At 29.2% G+C, this 25225-nt stretch overlaps 1 protein-coding gene across 1 annotated transcript; it reads right to left on the bottom strand.

The window, feature by feature from the left end:
* Nucleotides 1-297: 297 nt before the first annotated feature.
* Nucleotides 298-4909, bottom strand: LOC103494232 (probable inactive purple acid phosphatase 28). The gene is made up of 4 exons (XM_008455329.3): nucleotides 4600-4909; nucleotides 4375-4522; nucleotides 1124-1530; nucleotides 298-970 (listed from the first exon to the last, which is right to left on the bottom strand). The coding sequence occupies exons 1-4, from the start codon at nucleotides 4783-4785 to the stop codon at nucleotides 503-505; spliced, it is 1209 nt and encodes a 402-aa protein (XP_008453551.2). The 5' UTR covers nucleotides 4786-4909; the 3' UTR covers nucleotides 298-502.
* Between the last annotated feature and the right edge of the window lie 20316 nt (nucleotides 4910-25225).

The following is a 25225-nucleotide window of genomic DNA, read 5'->3' as shown; positions in this document are numbered from 1 at the left end:
TCCTCTTTTGGGAGCCCTTTTTATATATAATTTATTTATATTATATGTTTTTTTTTTAATAATAATAATCTCCTTTTTCTAACATCAAGGTTCTTTTTCTCCTTACAAAATTTAATTAAACAATATGAATTTACTGCCCACATGAAATTTTTGCTATTTAATTTCATAAAGATGCTTACACTTGAATATGCTTTTGAAAATTCTATACTTTTTGATTTATAGTCAAATGGGTAAATTTTGAAAAGTTTATTTTCAATCCAACTTTAGAATGAAGTAATCCAATAAAGAAAGGCAAGGTTTCGTTCAACACTTACTTGGGTAGCTACCCATGTCGTAATTTCACTGATCATGTTTTTAAGTTATGTAACTAAAATCCAATTGATTGTAGATATACAATGATCAAGAATTCTAGGGTATAAAGATATTTTGTTCATAGTTCAACACTTTATGGTACAAACATGGTTGGTTTGATGTTTGTGATGCTGCGCATTTCAAACGAGAGTTACTGAGGTTGTTGATTGTGTTCCCACAGAATCTGTTCGTCGATCTTGGTCAGCTTTTCGTCATCTACTCGTTTCCATGTCCTAATCCTCTCGACTCCCATCCAACTCTTCTTGTCCTTTCCAAGTTCTGCTACAATAATGCGGCCTCTCCTTGACCATCCAGGCCTCCCGTAACCATGATATCCGAATCCTCCACCATAACAAAACCATATACCATCAAGATTACCACAGAAATCATTGGTATGGTCATGACCGATGAATACAGCTTTGACATCTCCCATGGAAACTAAGTTCTGTAGAACTCCCGAGTTCACTGAAGAACATGCCACACCTTCCTGAAATTGGCCGACGATCTTTTTATAATAAAGATTCCGAATTTCTGGGATAGGTATATGGAAAAATGTCAGTGCTAGAGGCTTCCCTTGGGCCAAAGTATCCATTGAGGGAAAATGTTCCTGATTTGTACCCTGTTAGTGTGTGGCCTGCAAGATGTTAATGAAATCTAAATCTAGGAAATATCCCTTTTGGGAATTACAATAAAAACTATAACCAAAATTACCTTTTTCAGCTTCCCAGAGATAAATAAATAAATAATAAACCCTAAATATATTCTATTATACCTGATATCTTTGAGAAACATCTCTAAGCCACTTAAGCTGTGATTCCTTAATCCATCCATATGTTCGGGCTCCTTGCACTACAGCTCTGTCTCCACTGTCGAGAAAGTAAAGATTAAGGATGCTGGAATTTGCCAAATGTGAACCCGGAGCACCATAGACATTAATATCATAATTCCCAAATCCGTCAATGTTCCGTATCATCTGATTTGCATTTGAAGGATTGGTTTGAGATACTGAATAATCCATGAGGGAAATGAGTGACATTAACTCTTCTCGAGTCATAGTAGACTCTTGATCGTGGTTTCCCAAAATTGCTGCCCATGGAACTTGATATTCAATAACGGGACGGAAAGCTTTAAACAAGGATTCAGCAGCATCAGCAGTGCTTGGCCCAAATATGTTGTCACCTGGTCAGAAACTAAGTCTGATTATTTTCACACAACGGAAATGCATACTCAATTACTCATTGTTGGAAAAAGTTCCATATAACCAAAACGAGTAAGAACCCGAGCACTAGAGTTAGACAATGACAAGAAAGGGGATATCTACAAGAAAATTTGTTTCAGATTGATCTATAAATAATTGGTTCGACCAAAATCAACAAGGTTAATGTTCAGCTCTGCCAAGTTCTGACGAAGACATTTAACATACAACGAACAAATGTTATAGTACTATATTAGAGACATAGTAATGCATTCTGGTTGATCTAATTACCAAAGTTCCCTTGCATGTGATCACCAATAGAAAATACTTGAAAATAACAAGATTTTTTTTTTTTTTTAAAGCTAGGATTAGTTTTCATCCTATGTGATTGTTTAAGACACCATCATTTCACTGGACAGACAACCTGATTCTGGGACCCCCAACCAATCTTCTAAGTAGTTTAAAGATTAAAATCCCCTTTTCGATTGTAATTATTATGCTCAATCTCTTAGTCCTATTAACAGCCACTTCTTCCCATTAAAATAGCTGGAGCTTCCACAATATATTCAAATAGTACAAGTTTGATAATTAAAGGGGGAAAAAACAGCATTATTCAAACAATGATTGGCATGATCAATCCAAATGAGACCAAACTGTGCCCAAAAGAAAAACTAAAATAACATTGAATAACAACCCTTAATTCCAAAAGTAACTGGGAAACTATAAATATCTAGAAGGAGCAAGTTAGAATTGCAAATAAATACTTAGAATACTTATCCTAAATATTTAGAATAGGTTAGAATTGCAAAACTGTTAAATGAAATATACTCCCACATGATTGGAAGGCCTAGCTCATGGGCACGAATAAGGTGAGTAATCCTTGGCATTGTTCAGCATTCATACTTGAGAATGGATCGTTGGTTGTGGATGTGATTGCTGTGTTGGTGGGTTCAGTTTTGGAGTTGCGGTTGGTTTTGTATCCAGGAGGGAAACCATGAATCCGGTAGCACTTTTCAATAGTATGACTGGGGATTATTGCAATGGGTGCATATGGGGTGATCTTTCTTGGATTTGAGGAACGTGGATGATGTTGATTCTGTGAGGAATTTTTCACAAACATGGCTGAGTTTTCAGTATTGACAGAAGGATGTGGGGTTATTTGGAAGAGTGAAGCACGTTGTTCGACTTCTTGAACTACTAAAGAAAATGCTTTCTGTAGTGTAGGTTCTGGTTCCATAAGGAGTAATTGAGTGCGGATTTGGGAGAAAGATTTATTGAGCCCCATGAGAAACATCATTACATGTTTTGTTTGAAAGTGAGTTTGAAGTACTTTGACTCCTCCACATGAGCACTTTCCACACGAGCATTGAGGACAATACATGACAAGTTCATTCCAAAGGGTTTTAAGTTTGGCAAAGTAGGTTGTGACTGAATGTTGGTCTTGGTTTAGGTTTGATAGTTAACGGCGTAACTGGAAAATTCGGGGTCTGTTCTTTCTTTGGTATCTCTGTTGGAGATCTAACCATATCTCTCGGGCTGAATCTGCAAAACAGATGCTGGCAACGATTTCCTTCGAGACAGAGTTTAAAATCCAAGCTGTAACAATGCTGTTGCAAATAATCTAGGAGCTTCGAAGAGAGTCAGTGGGGCAAGGCAGGGTTCCATCAATGAAGCAGAGTTTGTTCTTGACGGTAAGGCCGAGGGTGAATGCTTGGTTCCAAGAGGTATAATTGGATTCTGTAAGAAGATCAGAACCCAATACTAAGTTTGTACTATCTGAATGATGAAGATAGTATGGGTTTTCATACATTGCTATGAAGGAAGGGAGTGTTGGGTTGGTGGTTGAGGATGAGTTTTCTGGAATTTCAGAAGGAGGTTGAAGAATGGGTTCTGTCTCAGCCATGGTGGTGGTTTTTCAAGAATGCCAGGAATGCTAATTTTCAACTGATACCATATTAAAGCAAAGAGTAAATAAACCCTTTCTTTGATTTATTAATGATTAATGAGGGCAATATAAATAGTCAAGAATACAGCAGTTGCTAGAGTAGTAACAAGTAGTTACAAGACCTGTTCTAACAGTATTTATAACAAAAATGTAACAAACTTTGATTTACTCTAATAACATCATATACCTTACCAGAATCTTCCACACCTAATTAAACTTTTTAGACCTCCAAGCTCTTGAATTTTCTGGTTCAAATTGAAACCTTCGGATCAATCCCCTATCATGTTTTTATGAAGTTATATAGACTTATTGCAAGCAATGTTTACTAAATTAACCCCTTCAGCCCTCCCAATTTTTCCCTTTCTCCAAATTTTGATAAAGCTTCTGCTATGCATCAGAAAAGCAATACCTCTCACTTCCGCTGAATTGCCGCTACTACATAGATTCATTTTACAGAACATATTCCTTTTCATCAACCTTATCCTTCTCAGTATGCATTCACCTTTAAAATGGATTGACTCTTCTGCTTTCCAATAAACTGCAGATCCAACTCCTTTTCATCCTATTCTATTTATGAGACAGGACGAAGTTAGTTTTAAAAGACCACCAATCACAGCCATCACGAAGAAAGAAAAGACGCCATCAGGTGGCACAAACAACAGCATATAGTAACAAAAGAAATATGGATACCCAACCTACATAACAATAGTGGGCTTTTTTGTATGAACTTAATTTTACACCAAAAACCAATCATTTTACAGAACCATTAAAAACAGAGTACACTGACCACACCAAAATCCAGTAAGATAATACTAAAGAGAACTTCAAAATGAAGGAACAAAAGCAATCGAAGATCAAACACATGGGCAGAATTAGAAAAGACCTGTAAAAGCAACGAAATCAGGATTTTCCGCCTCGATCATTCTCTTCAAAAACCGAGTCGTGTTAAGATCCGAGCAATGTTCAAATTCGATATCCAACACATCTCGACACCGCGTGTTAACTCCATTGGCAAAATGCATATCAGCGACCTTGCATAACAAAAGTCTCAGTTCCAAACAGAGAATGAGCCTGAAATTGAATTGAAAAAAAGACCCATAACACAAACCTGGAGAATCTTGAAGGTACCATCAGAACGGAAGCGGAGAGGAAGATCCGGGTTGTTCTTGATTTGAACAGCTTGATATCCCAGAAGTAATTTATGGGAAATGAGAGAATGGAGGAGGAATATGATTGAATAAATAAATCCAAGATAGAGAATCGAGAACTTCCAATTCTCTGCCACAAATTCCATTAGGTTCCAGTGAAGGCAGATAGTAACAATGTTCAAACTGATTCATAGGTTTTGTAAGAGTGTTTCGTTGTTCCTTTTGAAGATTCAGTGTTAATTCTGAAAGAGAAACATAAAAGGAGAGAAAAGTATTTACACATAGGATAATAATAGAGCCGTGCAAATTTATTTTTGGATCGACAAAATAGTACATAAAATTAATAAAAAAAAATTTAAGGGAGCAATCCATGATGTGATTCTTAAACACAATTTTAGATTGTCCATTATTTTGAATTTGGAAACAAAAGTTCGTCTGTTCGAATTCACTTCAAATCTTCAACGTTTCTTCAAATCTTCCCTTCAAATCTTCAAATTTTCAAAGTCTGTTTGTCACACTTTTCCTTCATCTACTACAAAATCATCAAGTTTTTCAGTTCGTTAAGTTCGAAATCAAGTTTTCAGAAATCATCAAGTTTTTCAATTCGTTCACATACCTTCGTCTGCTGCAAAATCTTCATTGAGTTGTTCAAATCGGTGAGTTCTTCAAATTCTTCAAAATATTTCCTTCTTCAGATTTGTTCTTTGCATTATAGTTCTTCCATTGTTGTGATGTCTGGTGTTCTTCTATTTTGAAAATAGAGGACTATTAACTCAAATGTTATATTTATAGATACAGTTGAACGAATATATTTTATTTGTTTATTTAATTATCTTTTTAGATTATATAAATAAATATAGGAACAGATATGTTCTTTATTTTAGGAAGAACAAGCAAGATTTGTTGTGTATCTATAAATGTATATTATTTTTGTAAATTGTAGTGAATATAAAGTGAAAAAGGAGAAGGGAGAGGTTAGAACGAGAGCAAATGACCGGTTAAAAGCCAGAAGGAAACCATAAGAAAGGAAACAAAAAGAGGTTGAAGAAAAGGAATGTATTTTCCCCTTTGTTGTACTTCAATTATGTATCACATAAATTGATTATAACTTTAACAAACAGAAAAATACTAAAAGCGAAAGCAAAGAAGAGGAACAAGAAGAAGATGATGAATAACAAGAAGAAGATAAACAAGTAGAAGAAGATAACGATGAAGAGGGGGAGGGTGAGACAGTGGTAGATGAAGATTCGAGTCCATGGACGAGTGAACAAGATGAAAGACCAAAATACAATAAGAAGAGAAAAAAGAATGTGGAAAAAGGAAAGCAAGCAAGCACATGGTTAATTTGATAAAGTGTTAATTTTTTTTATATTGGCTATAAATTTTCGTTTTATAACATAGGTGAAAGCTATTAAAAAGAAACAAAAAGCAAGAGAAGATCAAAGGAGGAAGGGAAAAGCACCAATGAAATTGGAAAAATCCAAGGTATGTGTTGTATGGTACTACATGCATTCTATGTGAAGTATGATAATTACATAGTATTTGTGACTTCTATTGTATTGATTCATTTAATTACACTATATTTGTGTATTGTGAATGTAACTTAGGTTTTGAATGTGGAGTATGGTATTGTAAATGTAACTCATGTTATGTTTTTTAAATGTAACTCATGTTTTGTACTTGTGTATTGTAAATGTAACTCATTTGTGAATTACTATGTTTTGAATTCTCATGTATATGGTGCATTTAATTACACTATATTTGTGTATTGTGAATGTAACTCATGTTTTGAATATTCTAAGTGTGGAATATGGTATTGTGAATGTAACTCATGTTCTGTATTTGTGTATTGTGAATCTAACTCATTTGTGAATTATACTATATATTTTGGATTATCATGTATATGATGCATTTAATTACAGTGTATTTGGGTATTGATTCAGGAGTTTTATGCAGTTTGTATGTTCACTATATTCCATGTTCTAAATTATATTGTCTATTTTGACTTCTGTTGCATTGAATATAATTATAGTGTATTCAATTCTATGGATTGTCTGAGATTCATTTATGGTAATTACAGTGTACTTCTCTAAATATGACATCAAACAATGACAACTAGGTGAGAGAAAAACTTAGAGATGATAATTAAATAGACTTCCTTCACTTGGTAAAGAAAATATTGTAAATCAGACAATACAGAGAAGAGAAAAATGTCTCACATACTTATCCATGAAACTCTATTTAACAACCATGTTTTCCTTCAGATCTTTAGATATGTTCTCTTCAGATGCAAAACCGCTGCTATTTGAGAAAGTCTAGTCAAAGTACAATGGAAAAATTGTTCGGCAACAGGCTATATTGAAATTTCGAAAATATACCAGAATGATTCTTTTAAATGAATGGAAAAAAGCAAAGAAAAATTGATGATAGTTCAGATTGCTTTTCTTGGCGTATATATATAATTATACTCCTTTTGTTATCAATTTAAACCGGGTGCTTTTTGGTGGGGTTTTTGACATGTTCAGTATTTGTGTATTATGAAGAATATTATGCTAAAATATTGTTAAATTGCAAAAATTTGATTTCCAGCTTTATCATAGCATATGATGGATGTATTGGGTTTTATGTCCTAAAACTCGTAGATAGTAAATACAATCAATTGACCGTCATTAATAAAGTGTTTTATTATTATTATTATTTCAATAAGTGTTATTGATTATATTATTAGTTTTGTCTTAATAACCTAAATCCAATAAACTAACGTCCTAAGCTGTTTAATGAGTCTTGATAAAGCTTTATGTTTAAATGGGATTGAAATATTAAAGATATGAATGCAGATTCAAACTCAGAAACTTGGAAAAGATGGAAATAGTCAAAGTTGTAAAATGTCAAAATGATTGATTTTTTACTTTGAAAAGTCAAACTTTGACTGGTAACATATTAAAAAAATAAGTAGAATCTTGAAAAAATGAATGCGGATTCATGCTCGGAAGGTCGAAATTAGTCAATGAGGTCAAAATGGTAAAAAGTCAAAATGTTGACTTTTTGACTTGAAAAGTTAAAGTTTGACTTTGACTAGAAAGATCAAATGACTATTTTGCCCCTTGACCAAAGTTAGTGGAAAAATCCAATAATTTGTTAGATAATCACACTAACTCTTACTGAGTTATGTGGAAGTTCATGGTGATGACACTAAGCACACTAAGAAAAAATGGAATGGTGATTAATTCCACTAAAGGTTAGTGGAAAATTAGATGTTGAGATTTTATAAAAAATTTACCTGCAATTTTTCATGTAATTTTCTTATAAATGGCTTATTTTTCAAATAGAAAAGGACTTTTTTGTTTTTTTGAATTTTAGAAGGTATTTTGTCCATCTCAACCCTTCAAATTCCATCTTTAACTCATATTTCCTTCATTGAACGGGTCCCACAACTCGGCTCTAAATCCGAAGATTAGCAGGTCAAATTTAGTGGAGGTATGAGTTTGTGTTCGTGAGGAGATTTCGAAGTATCAAGAAGTTACAAAGGTAAGGTTTTTCCTAAACCCTAATTAGTGTAACAAGGGCTTTTTGTTTTATTACATGTTAATTTCTAAAATAAGTTTAGATGCAATAAGAGTAATCTTTCGATCTTTTTTCGCTGCGTTCGTATGCTATCCTTCGAGCATAATTTTAAGAATTCAAAGTAACAGTCTAAATTAAAATGTAAAATTTGAATTTAAAAATAATTTGAAAATTTTGAATTAAAACCGTGACCTATGAAGTAAAATTAGGGTGTGATACATATCAAATATTATATGTGGTATAATTTTATCAAACAATATTTATGTATGTTTTCTCATAAATAATTTGAAAAATAAAAAAAATGCTAAAATTAAGAGATTATCCATTTTCTTTGGCATAATTTTAGGAATTCAAATTAATAATATAAAATTAATGTATTTATGTATGTCTTTTCATAAGTAATTTAAAAAATAAAAAATGGTAAAACTAATGGATTATTTATTATCTTTAGCATAATTTTAGGAATTCAAATTAATAATCTAAAATTAACGTATTTACGTATGTTTTTTCGTAAATAATTTGAAAAATAAAAAATGGTAAAATTAATGCATTATCCATTATCTTTGTCATAATTTTAGGAATTCAATTTAAGAATCTAAAATTAATGGATATAATTTAGATTTTAAAATAGTGTTACAAATTTGAATTAAAACTGAGCATGGAAAATAATGTTAGAATATCAAATATGTATTATGTATTTTTAGGTATATTTTTTCATTAATAATTCAGAAAATAAAAAATGCAAAATAGTTGAATTTACCTTTGAATTAATTTTAGGAAATTAGAATTCAAATCGACGATTTTAGGAGATCATGTAGATTGAAATTGTTAGTATAAATTTGTAATATGTATTATTTAATATATTTTTTATAAACAATATGAAATATACAAATTCGTTAATTACTTGATTTTGTATCCTAATAATTAGAGGATGTTGAAACTAAAGTCATATCTTTAGGGATTGTTGGGACAATATAATATTTTTTGATTTAGTTAAGAATTATCATAAGGGAACGTGTTTACAAATACACTGTATTCATGATTTTTGATTTTTTTATTTCAACAAATACGTTGTATTTGTATATGAGCAACTGCCAGAGGGGTAAATTTGGACCAAAAAAAAAAAGAAAAATTCTTCAGACGTGTAATTTTTCATAAATCGAATAATTTAGTCATTTACTAATTTTGTTTGAGGAATCTTCTATTTCGAAAGTTTCCTCTAATAGTAGTTGGGTTTTGTTGGGATATTAAAAGGCCTATTAAGCCCAGCCCAACTACATAATCCAATTTGTCTATCGGCCCAATAGAATGGCCTTGTCCACACAAATGGCAAACTATATTAATAAAGGTTAAATTTTAAAATTAGTTTAGAATGAAAACCGTTAAATTTAAAAATAATAAAAGAAGATAAGTAATAAATAATAAAATTTATCCCATAAACTAAGAGAAGAAGTTGAAGAAGGAATTAAAAAGGTGAAAATTTTTAAAAATTAAAGATGAAAATTGAATAAAAGCAAGGATAAGGAGTGAGATTCAAACCAATAAATATTTGGAAAGTTGTAATTCAATATATATAATATCTATCTATCTATCCATATATATATATATATATCATTTTCATTGATTTTTCTTCTGGTCCTTCAACATTTTATCAAACACTCAATATTTTATATTCAATTAAAAGTCACTTTCGGTCTTTACATTTTCAAATAAGAGTATCAATTTAATTTCTAAATTTTGATTTTTAATTATTTAGTTTATATGTTTTTAATTTTGTAACCTTTTAATTTATAAATTTTATTATCTAACCATTTATTCCTTACGATTTAAAGTTGGTACCCATTTAGTCTCAATTATTTTAATAATATTTTTCATAAATAAACCAAGAAATTAATTAAAAATTTTATACTTTTACAAAAGTATATAATCTACATCGTAGAATAACAAAAATTGACATTTTATTTCGATTCTTATTCGTACGTTCAAAACTAACTTATTACAAAATTTGAAGTATATGGATTAAATCCATACATATTAAAATTAAAGTATAAATCGTTAGTAAAGTTTAGGAGGAAAGTATTAATTTTCTTTGAGTAGTTTCGTTCTTTCCAACAGTAATGACCAAATATTCTTCTTCCCATTGCACAACTGTGTGGTTTGACTTTTGGTCTTCGTTTCCCAATTTTGAGTAAGAAATTTATGCACGTGTAATGTATTTCTTTTTCTTCTTCTTTTATTATTTTTAATAAAAATCATTTACTTATGTCAAGAAACAAGTAATAGTATTTAAATATGTTAATAAAATTTGGGAATTTCAAAATATTAAAGACCAAATTCAAAATTACCTAAAAGAAGGGGTAATTATATATAAAAGTTGAGGAAGTGATAAAAGTGTAAAGTCGAACAAATTTCTAAGAATAAGACTTATGCAAATATTTCAACCCTTTCAAATGAATTTAAGGAATGGTTGAAAGTCGCAATTACCAAAGTTCCAAACTACGATTTGTTTTGAATTTTATGGTTTCACTAAACGATAGAGACCAATGGTCAATTTTGTTTCCATTTCTACGTTCCATTCACACCATGACACCTCATCACATATGTAATATATAATGATAAATTCCAATTATAAACTTAGTTACCTGTGAAAATCAAATATTTAATAATTTTAAAACTTAAACAAGATAAATTGTTAAAATAGGTTATTATTTATCAAATTTGTTAATTCATCATCGTAAAGCTTAAACTCTTCCTAAAGATAAATCTTATATTTTGTACTTTATAATTATTTAAACTTTTTTTAAAAAATATTTATTCCATGTTGAAAATTCACCAACAAAAGTTATGTTCTAAAGATTTTTAGTCACGTGCCATTATAACTAGTTTTTTTAAAAAAATATCCATCAATGTCAACATTTTATATATTTTTTTTCTAATTTATTTATATTGCAAATTAGAAATCTAGCACTAGAAAGTTAAAAGTTAATTAGCGATAGAATTTATTATTGATAGATTTATCGATATTCTTTAAAAGTTATTGCTATATGCATTTAATTATTAAATTTTAAAACATACTTATTACTTATTGCAATTAGAGGCTTTGAAGCCCTTTACAAAATCCCACATGAGATCTATTAAGATTGGTTCTATATGAAAAGATTTTGAGTTTTTTTAGGATTTTTATGTTAGAACATATATATAGTACTTGCGTGTGATTTGAAACAAAGTGTTAGCAAATTGACATTAAAAACATGTGGATGTGGCTATTGTCATTGATAATTTGAAAAAAAAAAAAAGAATTATTTTCTTTTAACAAAAATATTATTTGTGGATTTAAAATTATTCAACTTAATTTGTGCATCTAAAAACAAGCAACGTACAAGATCTTTTTGTATCGTTTTTTCAATAAAGTTGAAATGTCGAAGTATTTCTATGTAATTTTCACCTAATATATGATCGAATTTCTTTATTGATTGTTCAAATCCTTTCTTTGATGTTTGCACGTTTGAGAGAAGACTTGTATCGTGTTAACATTTCAAGATTACCATACGTTACGTTACGTTGAAATCACTTTTGATTTTTCCACAAACATAAGCAATTCAACTCAATCTTACCCACCATAAGAATAAAATATCGACCATTATATTGTTTCTAACACATAACTATATTTTGATGTGTCTAACACAAGCATAAACTCAACCGACTTGTTTTATATATCAACTTCACAGGCCGATGACTTTTGACCTTTTCACCTCACACGACTAAAAAAAGCATTTTTTTTTTAAAATTGAGTAGAACAAATATAAGATTGAAACGTTTAAGAAAATGATTTTGATCGAATGGAAAAAGATCGTAACAAAAAGAAGAAGAAGATCAAGAATAATAATAATAAAATCAAGAAGAAGAAGAAGAGTGGAACAAAATCAAGAATAATAATAATAAAATCAAGAAGAAGAAGAAGAGTAGAACAAAATCAAGAATAATAATAATAAAGAAGAAGAAAAAGACAAGAACAACATACAATCATTTTATATAAAATAGAAGTTACAAACTTTATTTCTTATTAAGACATAAAAAAACTAAACAAAGCTAACAGCTCCAAATAGTTTCTATTTAAATACTATTTCTTTTATCGTTTTTTATATAAAAGTATATGCTTGTGTATATTCCTTCATTTATAGGTTTCTTTTTAATACACAACAGAAGTTCGGGAAACTTGAACCACCAACTTCGTGGTTGATATGTAAATTAGATATGTCTATACTCTTTATATTTAAATTATGTAATATTGAGAATCTTATTAAATGTAACAATGAAAATTTTGCTCATGTTTTTTCTTCATTTAATTTGTTTTATTAAAGCTATTATAAAATTTGGGTTGGTATATTATGACATTTCTAAATTTATTGCTTAATTATTTTTTACTCATTACGATGTGAATATAAAAATGATATAAATATGAAAATAAACGGGACAAAAGGTTTGTTTAATCTTTTTAAGTAATATTTATAATCGCTATTTAAATCTTCATTTTACAAAGTTATTATAAGAAACTACGAACTCTTTCTTCACTCAAATTCATGACTACCTATGTTATAAATAATTGAGTGAAATCATCCAGTTTTTTGCTATAATATTTTCGTATAAAGCAATTAAAAATATATAGGTCATTATTGTAGTTTTAGGATTATGATAATTTGTATTTATAATCCATTTTTGTTTGTGTTAAAAATGAAGAAAGATGATGATTACGAAATAGTAAATACGGTATAACAATTAAAGTTTTCAGCTAAATATGGGTCAATAATTGAATTATTATATACTGAAAGACATTATAATAGGAGGTCAAGTGTGATGTATATTATATCACTACGTTCTAATCGAGTTGGTGGTACAAATGACTCACTGAATTTTGTTATTTATATGTATAGTGACATTTTTTTAACGTGAAAGACAATAATTTACGAATCAAAATGAACGTTTGCTCATTAAGGTTTGGAATATCTAATTTGTTGACAAAATTTTAAGATTACCTTTGATATTAGTTGATGGATGGAAATCGACATATAACCAACACACTTAATTATTAGATGATGAAATATATTAATTTTTTTTTTGGGTGAATTGGACGGTAACATGGATGACATGACAAATGAAATCAATCTTCTTCGATCTCCATCTCAGACAATGGTTAGGTGCATCTACATATTTCTTGTATTTTTCATCTCTCCACCACGTAAAGTTAAAATTAAAAGTTTACTTTTGATTTTTTTTCCAGTGGCGGAGTCAAGTTGGTACATTAATGCTCGGTGAGAAAATTTCTAAGTCTTACAACAATATAAAAATTTTCGCCACAAAGTAATATTGCAAATTGCATAGGATTCACGAATTAAACAAATGAGTAAAATAATCATTTAATAACTTATCAAATAATGAAGAAGGGTAGAATATTACAACAGTACTAACATGGATGTTCCACCATATCATTATTTAAAAGCTTAATATATTCTATCATCTTCATCGTCTCCCTCCACTAATGTTCTGGCTTTTGTATTATCTGGTGGGACTTTGTCTACATGGCCTGTCAATGGAATCCCTGCAGTCGCTCTTAGCATCAAATATGTCATTCTGCATAAGATTGGTATTGCTAATTGGTTCCCCTCATCTCATGCCTCTAGTGTATCTGTTGCCTTAGGAACCTTTTTATATCAAATTTGTAATGACAATAAGGTGGATACAAGTGCTTTTATATATAATCAGCTGTTAAGGCATGTTGGTTAGTTTGGGGTCAAGGTTCAAATTCCTCTCCCGTGATTTTTCTCGAGTCTGCTACTTCACTTAAATGGTGTCATGCTAACTGCATCAGATGCTCCTAGACCTTATCCTAAAACATTATCACTCAGTTACAGACTTTTTCAGAGCAGTCATGTGTCTGATATTGATCATGATGTGCATCCGTCTCGCGGCCCACACATTTTTTATACAAGTGACTGGGATGAGTCAGCTGGAGGCTTCTTTGTTGATAGGGAGTTGGCTTCTCGTATTGTTAATTCCTTACTGTTGAATCTCGAGCCTTGTCTACTTCTATCAATCTGTTATCCGAACGACGTTTAGAGGTGGATGCTCTCATTCGTCATTTAAAGTCTTTTGCACCATCTACTAGTCGAAGGGAACATGAGTTCGAATGATGTTATTTATTATTTTTTTTTGGTTCAAATGGGGAGCAGTGGCTGTGACAGCAGCAGCTGGGTGCAGGTTAAAATGTTTGGGTGGATAACTTGGGTTGGTTGGTTGTTTTAGTTGTTGTATTTCTTTTAAATGTATTCATTGCATTGGTCTTTTGATTATTAGTTGGAGGTTCTTCTTATTGTTTTGAGGCCTGTTTCTACTAAAATTTCTGCCTCTTGTTATGTAGAAGCTATTTTTCTTTTAAAATGATGAATCAGTTTAGTTGATCTTTAATGGTGTGCGAAATTTTAAATATGAGAAGGTGGATATGACTTGTTATCATCTGTTAGCCTCAACAGTTGTTTTGTGGAAGCTTTGTGTTGAACCAAAAAAGAAAGTTTTTTTAGACAAAAGGGGGGAGTTTGTTGGAGATTTTGTCTAAAAGACTTATGAGAATATCTTTTAAATTAATGGATTAATTAATTTTAAAAAGATAAAGATATTTAAAGGATAAAAGATTCCCCATTATCTTAGGAATCTTAATAATTATCTTTAAAAAAGGGGGATTTATACATACAAATATTATATGTATAAATAGGCCGTTGATATACTTTATTCGGTGTGGAAAAAGATCTGAAGAGAATTATCGACGGCTGAAAGTTTTTGAAGAACGATTCACAGAAGCTGCTGGAACAAAAAAGGTATGATGATCTTATGATTGTAAGATCAATATGTTGATCTAAGTTGTGTTTGTCAACGAGTAACGTAAAAGACGAGACAGTGGTATGTGTGGTTACTACGATCTAAAGTAAAGTTTAAAGATATCGTCGGAGATATTCACTCATACGTTCAAGGGGAGCCTGAAGTCAGACATCATGAAGAAAAGTGATTCATGCGTTCAAAGTTTATATGTTGTATTGATGTATCTTGACTTAAGTGAATATTAATAAAAGTTACTCATCAGGGTTGTGAGCTGCCCCCCCCCCAGACGTAGGCAACATTGGCCGAACTAGGTTACCAAAGTTTCGTGTGTTATTCTCTTCCCCTGCCCCTCAAGCTGTTACAAAAGTTATTAGCTTTAATATTAACTGAAGGTTTAATTGATTATTTCTCACATTGCTTTTTCAATTTTTTTTTTTTTGTAAAAGTAGACTTAAAAACAAGGCTTTAATGTCGGTTTTAAACTAACATTATTGGAGATCTATAATGTCGGTTATAAATTGACATTATTGGCCTCTTTAATGTCGGTTTTAAACCGACATCAAAGCTCAACCGACATTAAAGAGCTTCGATAACACTATCAAAGATGTCGGTTTTAAATCAACATTAAAGACCAGATTTCTTCTAGTGCATTTAATCAATCAATCAATCAATAAATGATATTCATATGATCACTTTTTTTTGTTAGTCAACTAGCAGTCATCAACATAATTCATGGAGTACCATTTAACAAAAAAGAAAAAACATTTCAAACTGTCGTAAATATTAATTCTAAACTTAAAGATTTGAAAGTGAGTATTATGTCCTAAAATTAGAAGCTAAGAGTTATATTTTAGAAAATGAATCTCTAACTATAACAAGAGTATAGCTGTAAACGAAATTAAGAATTTAAGTATGTCATATGTAATGTTGTTGTTGTTGGATTTTATGTCCCGTAGATAGTAAATATAATAAATTGATCGTTATTAATAAAGTGTTTTATTATTAAAATTTCAATAAGTGTTATTAATTATATTATTAGTTTTGTCTTAATAACCTAAATCCAATAAACTAACATTCTAAGCTATTTGATGAGTCTTGAACAGTATGTAGAGACATACAAGGATCAATGTTCAAGATCAGCTTAAAGGGTCTATAGTATAGGGTTAAGGTTGGATACCTTATCCTGTTAACACTATGGATACGACTCACTTTTTATTTGATACAAACATATTGATCTAATGCGTTCATGTATGCGACATGCGAGTGAGGGCATCCTATGCAATGAGTTTGCATAAGACTGGACCACGAAATAGTAATCACTATATGTAACTCCGTTAACTAGTTGGATTTCTATTTCATTAGGATGACCTAGGTGACTTAGTCTTAATCCTGAGTGTATTATGAACTCCTGTTTGTGAGGGATTAGCCTTTGATTTGTATGGGTGAGAGTGGTCAGATTTCCGGCTCAATATGCTTATCATTTTGGGGACAAGACCGAGTGGGGAGCTAGGAACATAATCACATAAGATGCGATTCACTCTTTCCCACCTTTAGGGTAAGTAGATAAGTGTTCTCTTAAATGGTGTCTCCGAGATTTGAACAAAGGGTCCTATTCTCTCTATGGCACGAGAGGGGTTTTTGTTTAGTGGTTGGACCATAAACAGGTTGTTCATTAGAGGAGCACTGGTATTTAAGGACTAAAAGTAACCTAGGGGTAAAACAGTAATTTGACCCAGCTGGTGTTACGAACACTTGTGAAGGATTAATTTACTGGTATTGGTCTATACCCGTGGACACAAAAATATATCTACAGTGAGAATAGTTCAGCTGTGAGTCTTTAGTGGAGTGTACACACAGTTAACGAATATTGATTAATGTGGTTAATGGGTTTAACTAATTAATCTCATATCGTTGTAGCTTCTGATTTGTAGGTCTATTAGGTCCCTTTCCTAACTCATAAAGAGTAATGAGATTTATTTATATTGATTGTAATTTGAAATGTTCAAATTTACTTTGAAAATTATTATAATGTATGTTGATACATTATAATATAAAGTTTATATTTTAATTAGACTTTATTATATAAATTTAATTTTGAATATGATTCAAAATTATATTATGCGAGAGTGAATTCAAATATTAATTTAATGTTAATTAGATTCATATTAAAACTATAGGTTAAAATTTAATTTGTATGTGATACATATTAAAACTATAGGTTATGAGAGAAATTTATATTTGAATATGATTCAAGTATTAGATTAAATTAAATATAAGATATTTAATTTAGAAACTAATTAATTGGAGAATTAATTAATAGTTTAGTTTAATTTGATTTAATTAAATTAAAACTATAGGTTATGCGAGAGATATTCATTTAAATATGATTTAAATGAAAAAATTAATTAAATATGATTTAATTAATTATTAAATTAATTAATCAAATTAATTAATTAAATTAATTAATTAGTTTAATAATTATTAAGTTAATATAGAGAACATGGTTAGTTTTTCCACGTTCCCATTTATTCTCTTTAACTTCCCACTTCTTCCGTCTGAAGAAGAGAGAATTCTTTGCGTAACAAAACAAAAATAGTTATGTGAATTTTGAAAGATCCTCCATTTCTCTCTAAATAAAATCTCTTTGGAAAAATTTCCTCAATCCAATTTTTGTTTCCACAAACCATCTCAATCAGAGAATAGGAAGGTTTTCAAGTGGTGATGCCCCAAATTGGTGTTTGGTAGATTCAGAGTCGTCAACGAAAGTAAGTTCTTCTTTTCTATATTTTCTTCAAAGCACGTTTAATCATAGAAATTATTTTTATAATTTTGTCAATGTATTGATATTTTTTAAGGTTCCAATTAAAATTGGGTATTTTTAATTCTTCCATGTAACCGGTTTTTTACTCCTTCCGTTGTCATGAAAATTGTGTTGTAAATTATAAGATTTTGTGTGTAAGGAAACATTCAAACAAACATGCACGTGTGTCACATGTCTATTCTTTTAGGCATATTGCATTATTTGATTTCAAACCATTTTGTGTGCACGATATAACGAAAATGTCACATCTAACTTTAATATGTATAAATTGATATGTTTAATAGATACAATGATATATCTAGGAGGCCATTAAATGCACAAAATCTTAAAAATTTAAAAATTTATTAAATATAAAGTTTAAAGTTCAAGTTCAAGTTTTTTTTTTTTTTTTTCGCATTTATTGATATTCTTTAAAAGTTATTGCTATATATATTTAATTATTAAATTTTAAAACATACTTATTACTTATTGCAATTAGAGGCTTTGAAGCCCTTTACAAAATCCCACATGAGATCTATTAAGATTGGTTCTATATGAAAAGATTTTGAGTTTTTTTAGGATTTTTATGTTAGAACATATATATAGTACTTGTGTGTGATTTGAAACAAAGTGTTAGCAAATCGACATTAAAAACATGTGGATGTGGCTGTTGTCATTGATAATTTGAAAAAAAAAAAAGAATTATTTTCTTTTAACAAAAATATTATTTGTAGATTTAAAATTATTCAACTTAATTTGTGCATCTAAAAACAAGCAACGTACAAGATCTTTTTGTACCGTTTTTTCAATAAAGTTGAAATGTCGAAGTATTTCTGTGTAATTTTCACCTAATATATGATCAAATTTCTTTATTGATTGTTCAAATCCTTTCTTTGATGTTTGCACGTTTGAGAGAAGACTTGTATCGTGTTAACGTTTGAAGATTACCAAACGTTATGTTACGTTGAAATCACTTTTGATTTTTTCACAAACATATGTAATTCAACTCAACTTCACAGACCGATGACTTTCGACCTTTTCACCTCAGATACTGTGACTAAAAAAACATTTTGTTTTAAATTGAGTAGAACAAATATATAAGGTTGAAACATTTAAGAAAATGATTGTGATCGAATGGAGAAAAATTGTAACAAAAAGTAAATCAAGAATAATAATAATAAGGAAGAAAAAGAAGAGAATAACGTGCAATCATTTTATATATACAAAATAGAAGTTACAAACTTTATTTCTTATTAAGACGTAAAAAACTCTCTTATAAAAAGAAACTCTCTCTGTTTTACTCTATTTTGTATACGCACTAAACAAAGTTAACGACTCTAATGACTCCAAATAATTTCTATTTAAATACTATTTTTTTTTCTATTTTTTATATAGAAGTATGGTTATGTATATTCCTTCATTTATAGGTTTAATTTCTTTTTAGTATACAATAGAAGTTGGAAAAACTTGAACCACCAACTTCGTGGTTGACATGTAAAGATATGTCTATGCTCTTTATGTTTAAATTATGTAATATTGAGAATCTTTTCAAATGTAACAATGGAAATTTTGCTCATGTTTTTTCTTCATTTAATTTTTTTTATTAAAACTATTATAAAATTTGGGATGGTATATTATGATATTTCTAAATTTATTGCTTAATTATTTTTTACTCATTACGATGTGAATATAAAAATAATATGAATATGAAAATATTTAAATGATTGTTCTAATTTTATAAAGTTAAGTTAAAACTATAAATTTTCCGTGTGTGATTTTTACGTGAAATCGCGCATGTTGTTTACTAGTATAAATAAAATAAATAAATTATTTTTCAACTTTTCAAAAGTTTTTTTGTTTTCCTAATCGAACTTCCAAATAAATAGTAAGAGACAGAAGGTTTGTTTGATCTTTTTTAAGTAATATTTATAATCACTATTTAAATCTTGATTTACAAAGTTATTATATGAAACTACGAACTCTTTCTTCACTCAAATTCATGACTTCCTAAGTTATAAATAATTGAGTGAAATCATAAGTGTAGTTTTAGGGTTATGATAATTTGTATTTATGATCCATTTTTGTTTGTGTTAAAAATGAAGAAAGATGATAATTACGAAATAGTAAATACGGTATAACAATTAAAGTTTTCAGCTAAATATGGGTTTAATAATTGAATTATTATATACCGAGAGGCATTATAATAGGAGGTCAAGAGTGATGTATATATTATATCACTACGTTCTAATCAAGTTAGTGGTACAAATGACTCACTGAATTTTGTTATTTATATGTATAGTGACATTTTTTTAATGTGAAAGACAATAATTTACAAATCAAAATGAACGTTTGCTTATTAAGGTTTGGAATGTCTAATTTGTTGACAAAATTTTAAGATTATCTTTGAAATTCGTTGATGGATGGAAATCGACATATAACCAACACACTTAATTATTATTAGAGGATGAAATATTATTAATTTTATATTTCTTTTGGGTGAATTGGACGGTGACATGAGTGATTTGGACGGTGACATGGGTGACATGACAAATGAGATCAATCTTCTTCAATCTCCATCTCCGACAATGATTCAATGCATCTACATCTCTCACGTACTTTCCATCTCTCTGCCACGTAAAATTTACTTTTTATTTTATTTTTGGGTGGCGGAGTCAGGTTGGTACACTAATGCTCGGTGAGAAAATTTCTAAGTCTTACACCAATATGAAAATTTTCGCCACAAAGTAATATCGCAAATCGGATAGGATTCACGAATTAAACAAATGAATAAATAATCATTTAATAACTTATCAAATAATGAATAAGAAGGATAGAATATTACAATAGTACTAAAAATTTTCATATAATATCGATGTTGCCCCATATCCTTATTTAAAAGCTTAATATATTCTATCATTTAATCAATCAATAAATGATATTCATATGATCACGTTTTTTTTAGTCAACTAGCAATCATCAACGTAATTCATGGAGTACCATTAAAAAAAGAATAACATTTCAAACTTAAAGATTTGAAAGCACGTATCCTATCTTAAAATTAGGAGCTAAAAGTTATACTTTAGAAAATGAATCTCTAACTCTAATAAGTGGAAAAGCCTACACAAGAGTATAGCTGTAAACGAAATTAAGAATTGAAGTATGTCATATGTAATGTTGTTGTCATGAAAATTGTGTCCTAAATTATAAGATTTTGTGTGTAAGGAAACATTCAAACATGCATGTGTGTGTCACATGTCTATTATTCTTTTAGGCATATTGCATTATTTGATTTCAAACCATTTCGTGGGCATGATATAACGAAAATGTCATATGTATAAATTGATATGTTTTTCTTTTACTTAATTACCACGGTTTGTCATTCTTGTTCTATATATCCGATCCATGTGTAATATATATTATATTTTGTTTGGCCCATTCTCTTTGAAGATCTATAACCATGCATGTAAGATTCATAAAAATTAAATATATCAATTCATAACTAAAGAGTTAATAGATGTTTTTTCCTTTGTTATTTTAATTTTGTTGTAACCCCATATTTACGAGATCGATCCAGAATTAGTTTTCCTCTTATGGATGAGTTTGAAAATTTTATTTTCCTCTACACATAAATTATGGGGTTAGTGTGTTACAAAAAAAATATGATTTTAAATAAATTAAAAAATAAATAAACCATTTTAGAAAGGATGTATATTTTATTGCAATTTCATATGGAGGATTATTCCAAGTTGTTTGGATTAAAAACCATAACAAAACTTATTCTCAGTTCTACATATGATTGATGTTCATTATAGGATTTAACTAGATTTTTGTAACAATTGTCTAATCATATCTTTAATTCAAGATTTTGTAATCAAACGATAAGTATAATATAATGATTGATTGATTGGACTTTTGCATTCACATAGTTGAATATATGCAAATTAATGTGAGCCTCTAGGGGGGCCATTCCATTTCCCACATATTGAATGGCTTTTTAATATATAATCAACATTCTTGACTTTTTACTTCATGTCTGTCCTTTTTATTCAAAAGGATTATTGTATGGACAATGGACAGGAAGGAGCAAAAATGGACAAGGACACTACAAAAAACAGCTTGGATCACGTACCCTTATATGGGAAGGGAGAAACTTCACATTTTGGCAATACATATATAAATTTTTCAACACACAAGAGTCCATCTAACCTAAAACTATTTTATATAAAGATACCGTTATCATTTTAAATGACAACACGATTGAAAATATTTATAAATTTAATAAAATATATCACAGTTTATCTGTAATAAATCGTGACAGACTGCACTATATATTTGTGTCTATGTTTGTTGTAATAAACACATGTAATAGTCTATCGTAATCTATCACAAGTAGACTGTGTATTTGTTATATTTGTTAAATATTTTAGCTCATTTTGCTATTTTTAAATACAAATTTCAAACAAGTATTTTGGTCTATTTTACTATATTTAAAAACAATCATAAACAACTGTAATAGCAGTTTGTTTTGCTATAGACAATTATCAAATACAACCTTTTAAAAATGAACCGAGATTGAGTAGAAACAACAAGGTGACAATGCTTTTGGTGAAGATATTAGTAGGTTGCTGTATAGTGGAGATGAATGTTGAAGGGTGAGACTATTGCTCAAAAGTTGATAATGAACAAAGTAACAATCATTTTTCTGTTTTGTGCATTCATAGAATACATCATTTTAGAATGACAACGAGAGATCACTATTGTTTGTTTCTTACTTCGCCAAGAGATGAGAGAATATATCTCTTAAGTAAAAACAATAACCGTTGGTGGAACGCCGATCAATAGGATCACCTGTCCAATAAAAATCAAAGTAACTAGATAACACCAAAGATTGCAATAGACTTTGAACTAGACTACGCACAAGTCTAGACTACGCACAAAATATGAGAGAATGTAAATTGATACAACCGGATGAAAATAATTTTTAGCTAAACACTTTAATTTATAAATCCTTCAAAAGGATATGGTTACAAATTTGATACTAAAACAAATAATAAAGAGAGAAAGTGCCATTTAAACATAATTTGTTCATATGAAATTAAAGAGGGGTTTTATTGTAAGGGAATTCCGTGGAAATGACAAATATAAGAATAGAAAATAGAAAAATAGCAAACTATTATTTTAATTTGATTTATGGCAAAACTAACTGTCTTAAATATTTTCCTACTTTTTAGGCCCGAAATTACCCCTCCACGGATGACAATTGTCCTTATACAAATACATTGTATTTTGTGAGATTTAAAAATCAAATAAAATATCACATATCACGATTAGAGTGTATTGGTAAACACACTCACTTATGATAATTATTAACTAAATCAAAAACATTATTATATTTTTTTAGAGATCCTTAAACATATTCAATTTGTTTCACTATCCCCTACTTATCTCAATTTTTACCTTCAAATTAATCAAAAATAACTTCAAGTATTTAATATTTATCCAAAATATTATAGATTCAAAATTATATAATGCAATAATTAATTATTATGATAAAAAAATAAGAAATTAACGAAAAAGAGTTTCAAATATTCATTTTTTCCTTTTTGGAATTATACATTCAAAAGATGAATCCCTCGTTAAAATTATGGCAAAAATAATGCAACAATTAATTATTAACAAAAAACATTAAAAAATTAATAAAAAAATAATTTAAAAGATTCAAATTCTAAACACAATATATACCGATCATTCTCTAAAATTATGGCAAATATAATGCAAATAATTATGAATGGTAAATTAGTTAAGTTTAGATTCAAAATTCAACCGTAAAATCATGCCAAATATATTAACAAAAAAAGAGAATTTCAAATATTCAATATTTTTCTTTTTGTAATTATACATTCAAAATTGAATCCCTTCCTAAAATCATGGCAAAGATAATGCTAAGAAATTAACGAATCTGAAGCGACATCCGAATCTGAAGCGAATGGATTGTGTCTGCTCCAACCGGTGTTTGTCCACGAAACTCCGACCGCCGTTGTCGCATCTCCACGAACCCAACCGCCGTCACGATCTCCCATTTGCATGAAGCTTGTTGCACCATCCATCGTTCTCCGTAGCACACTGCCGCACCAGGGCGTGATCTCCTCGTCGTTGAATAAGCCTCTGTCCTTGAGCAGTCATGTCCCAAGTGTGTGTGCATAGTTTGGATTAATTATAGGGTATTTGTGGATGTGGGTGCATAATTTGTATTAATTATAGGGTATTTGTGGATTCTGTTACAAATGTATTTAAAAATCACATTTGTCAATTAGGTAGGGGCATTTAAGACATTATTCTCCCACTTATTATTTAAAAATTGTATGTTTTGTTATTTTGTTAATTTAAAAATAAAATTATCATTTATCCAAAGTAAACCTGTAATTTTGTTATTCTTCTTGTCGACCCTTTACTTGATTGCACTTAGATTTTTACATTTAAAACCTACTGCCCTTTAATTTGATAAAGTTGGGAAATGCGTAAAACCAAAAAGGGAGAGAGAAAAAAATCAATTAACAATTTGAATTTCTTTTCTTTTTTATTAAAAGAAAAAAGAAAAAGAAAAAGATAATTAAATAAAGCAAAATAGGAAAAAAGGAAAAGAAAAAATGGAGAAGAAGGAGAATGACGTCAGCGTAAAATAAATGGGGTGACATAAGTCCATGACGTAATAATTAGGATAATTTGTGCTTTAATTATTAATTTCCTTTTTTTGTGGAGAAGTTTGATTCTTTAATTCTTTAATTCTTTTTGACCCCTTTTGTTTTTCCTAAGTTGTAGATTAATCCAATTCTATGGTTGTTACACTTAAACATATAAATCTTTTCTATATCACCATGTAATTAACTTTTTCTTTTTCTTTTGTATAGTATTTATTTCCTATAATATATATATATATATATATATATATATTATAGTTTCATTTCTATTATTTAATTCTATGTTATAATATTCTAATATGTCCTAATTTTTAGTTTTTAAGTTTCATTATTTTACATTTTTATTTAAGCTTTTTTCTATTATTAATTTTAAGTAGCCATAGAGTAAACTCTTTAATGAATTAATATCTATAAAAAATAGTATAATATAATGTAATTAATTAAACTAATTAGATAATATTTATTCATAGATAGAAAGTAATTATTAAGTAAAAATTTAAGAACAAAAGTATTTGCATCACGTAGAAGTAGTAAAAGAAAATGTTTTTATCTCTTTACATTTACTTACAGTATGTTTGGATTGACTTAAGAATTTTTTTTCAAGAAATTAATATTTGTTTAAATTTATTTAAAATACACGTAAAACCTATTTTG

This window comes from Cucumis melo, chromosome 2 (genome assembly GCF_025177605.1).
Source record: "Cucumis melo cultivar AY chromosome 2, USDA_Cmelo_AY_1.0, whole genome shotgun sequence".
Classification (NCBI taxonomy): domain Eukaryota; kingdom Viridiplantae; phylum Streptophyta; class Magnoliopsida; order Cucurbitales; family Cucurbitaceae; genus Cucumis; species Cucumis melo.
This window is presented reverse-complemented; position numbering and strand designations above follow the sequence as displayed.

Bases quoted from the DNA above. Each gene is read 5' to 3' on its own strand.
- LOC103494232 (XM_008455329.3), bottom strand. From the start codon at position 4,785: ATGGAATTTGTGGCAGAGAATTGGAAGTTCTCGATTCTCTATCTTGGA. The intron at 4,523-4,599 runs GTTTGTGTTATG...TTGTTATGCAAG, and splicing joins GTACCTTCAAGATTCTCCAG to GTCGCTGATATGCATTTTGC. The intron at 971-1,123 runs GTATAATAGAAT...ACACACTAACAG, and splicing joins ATGTTTCTCAAAGATATCAG to GGTACAAATCAGGAACATTT.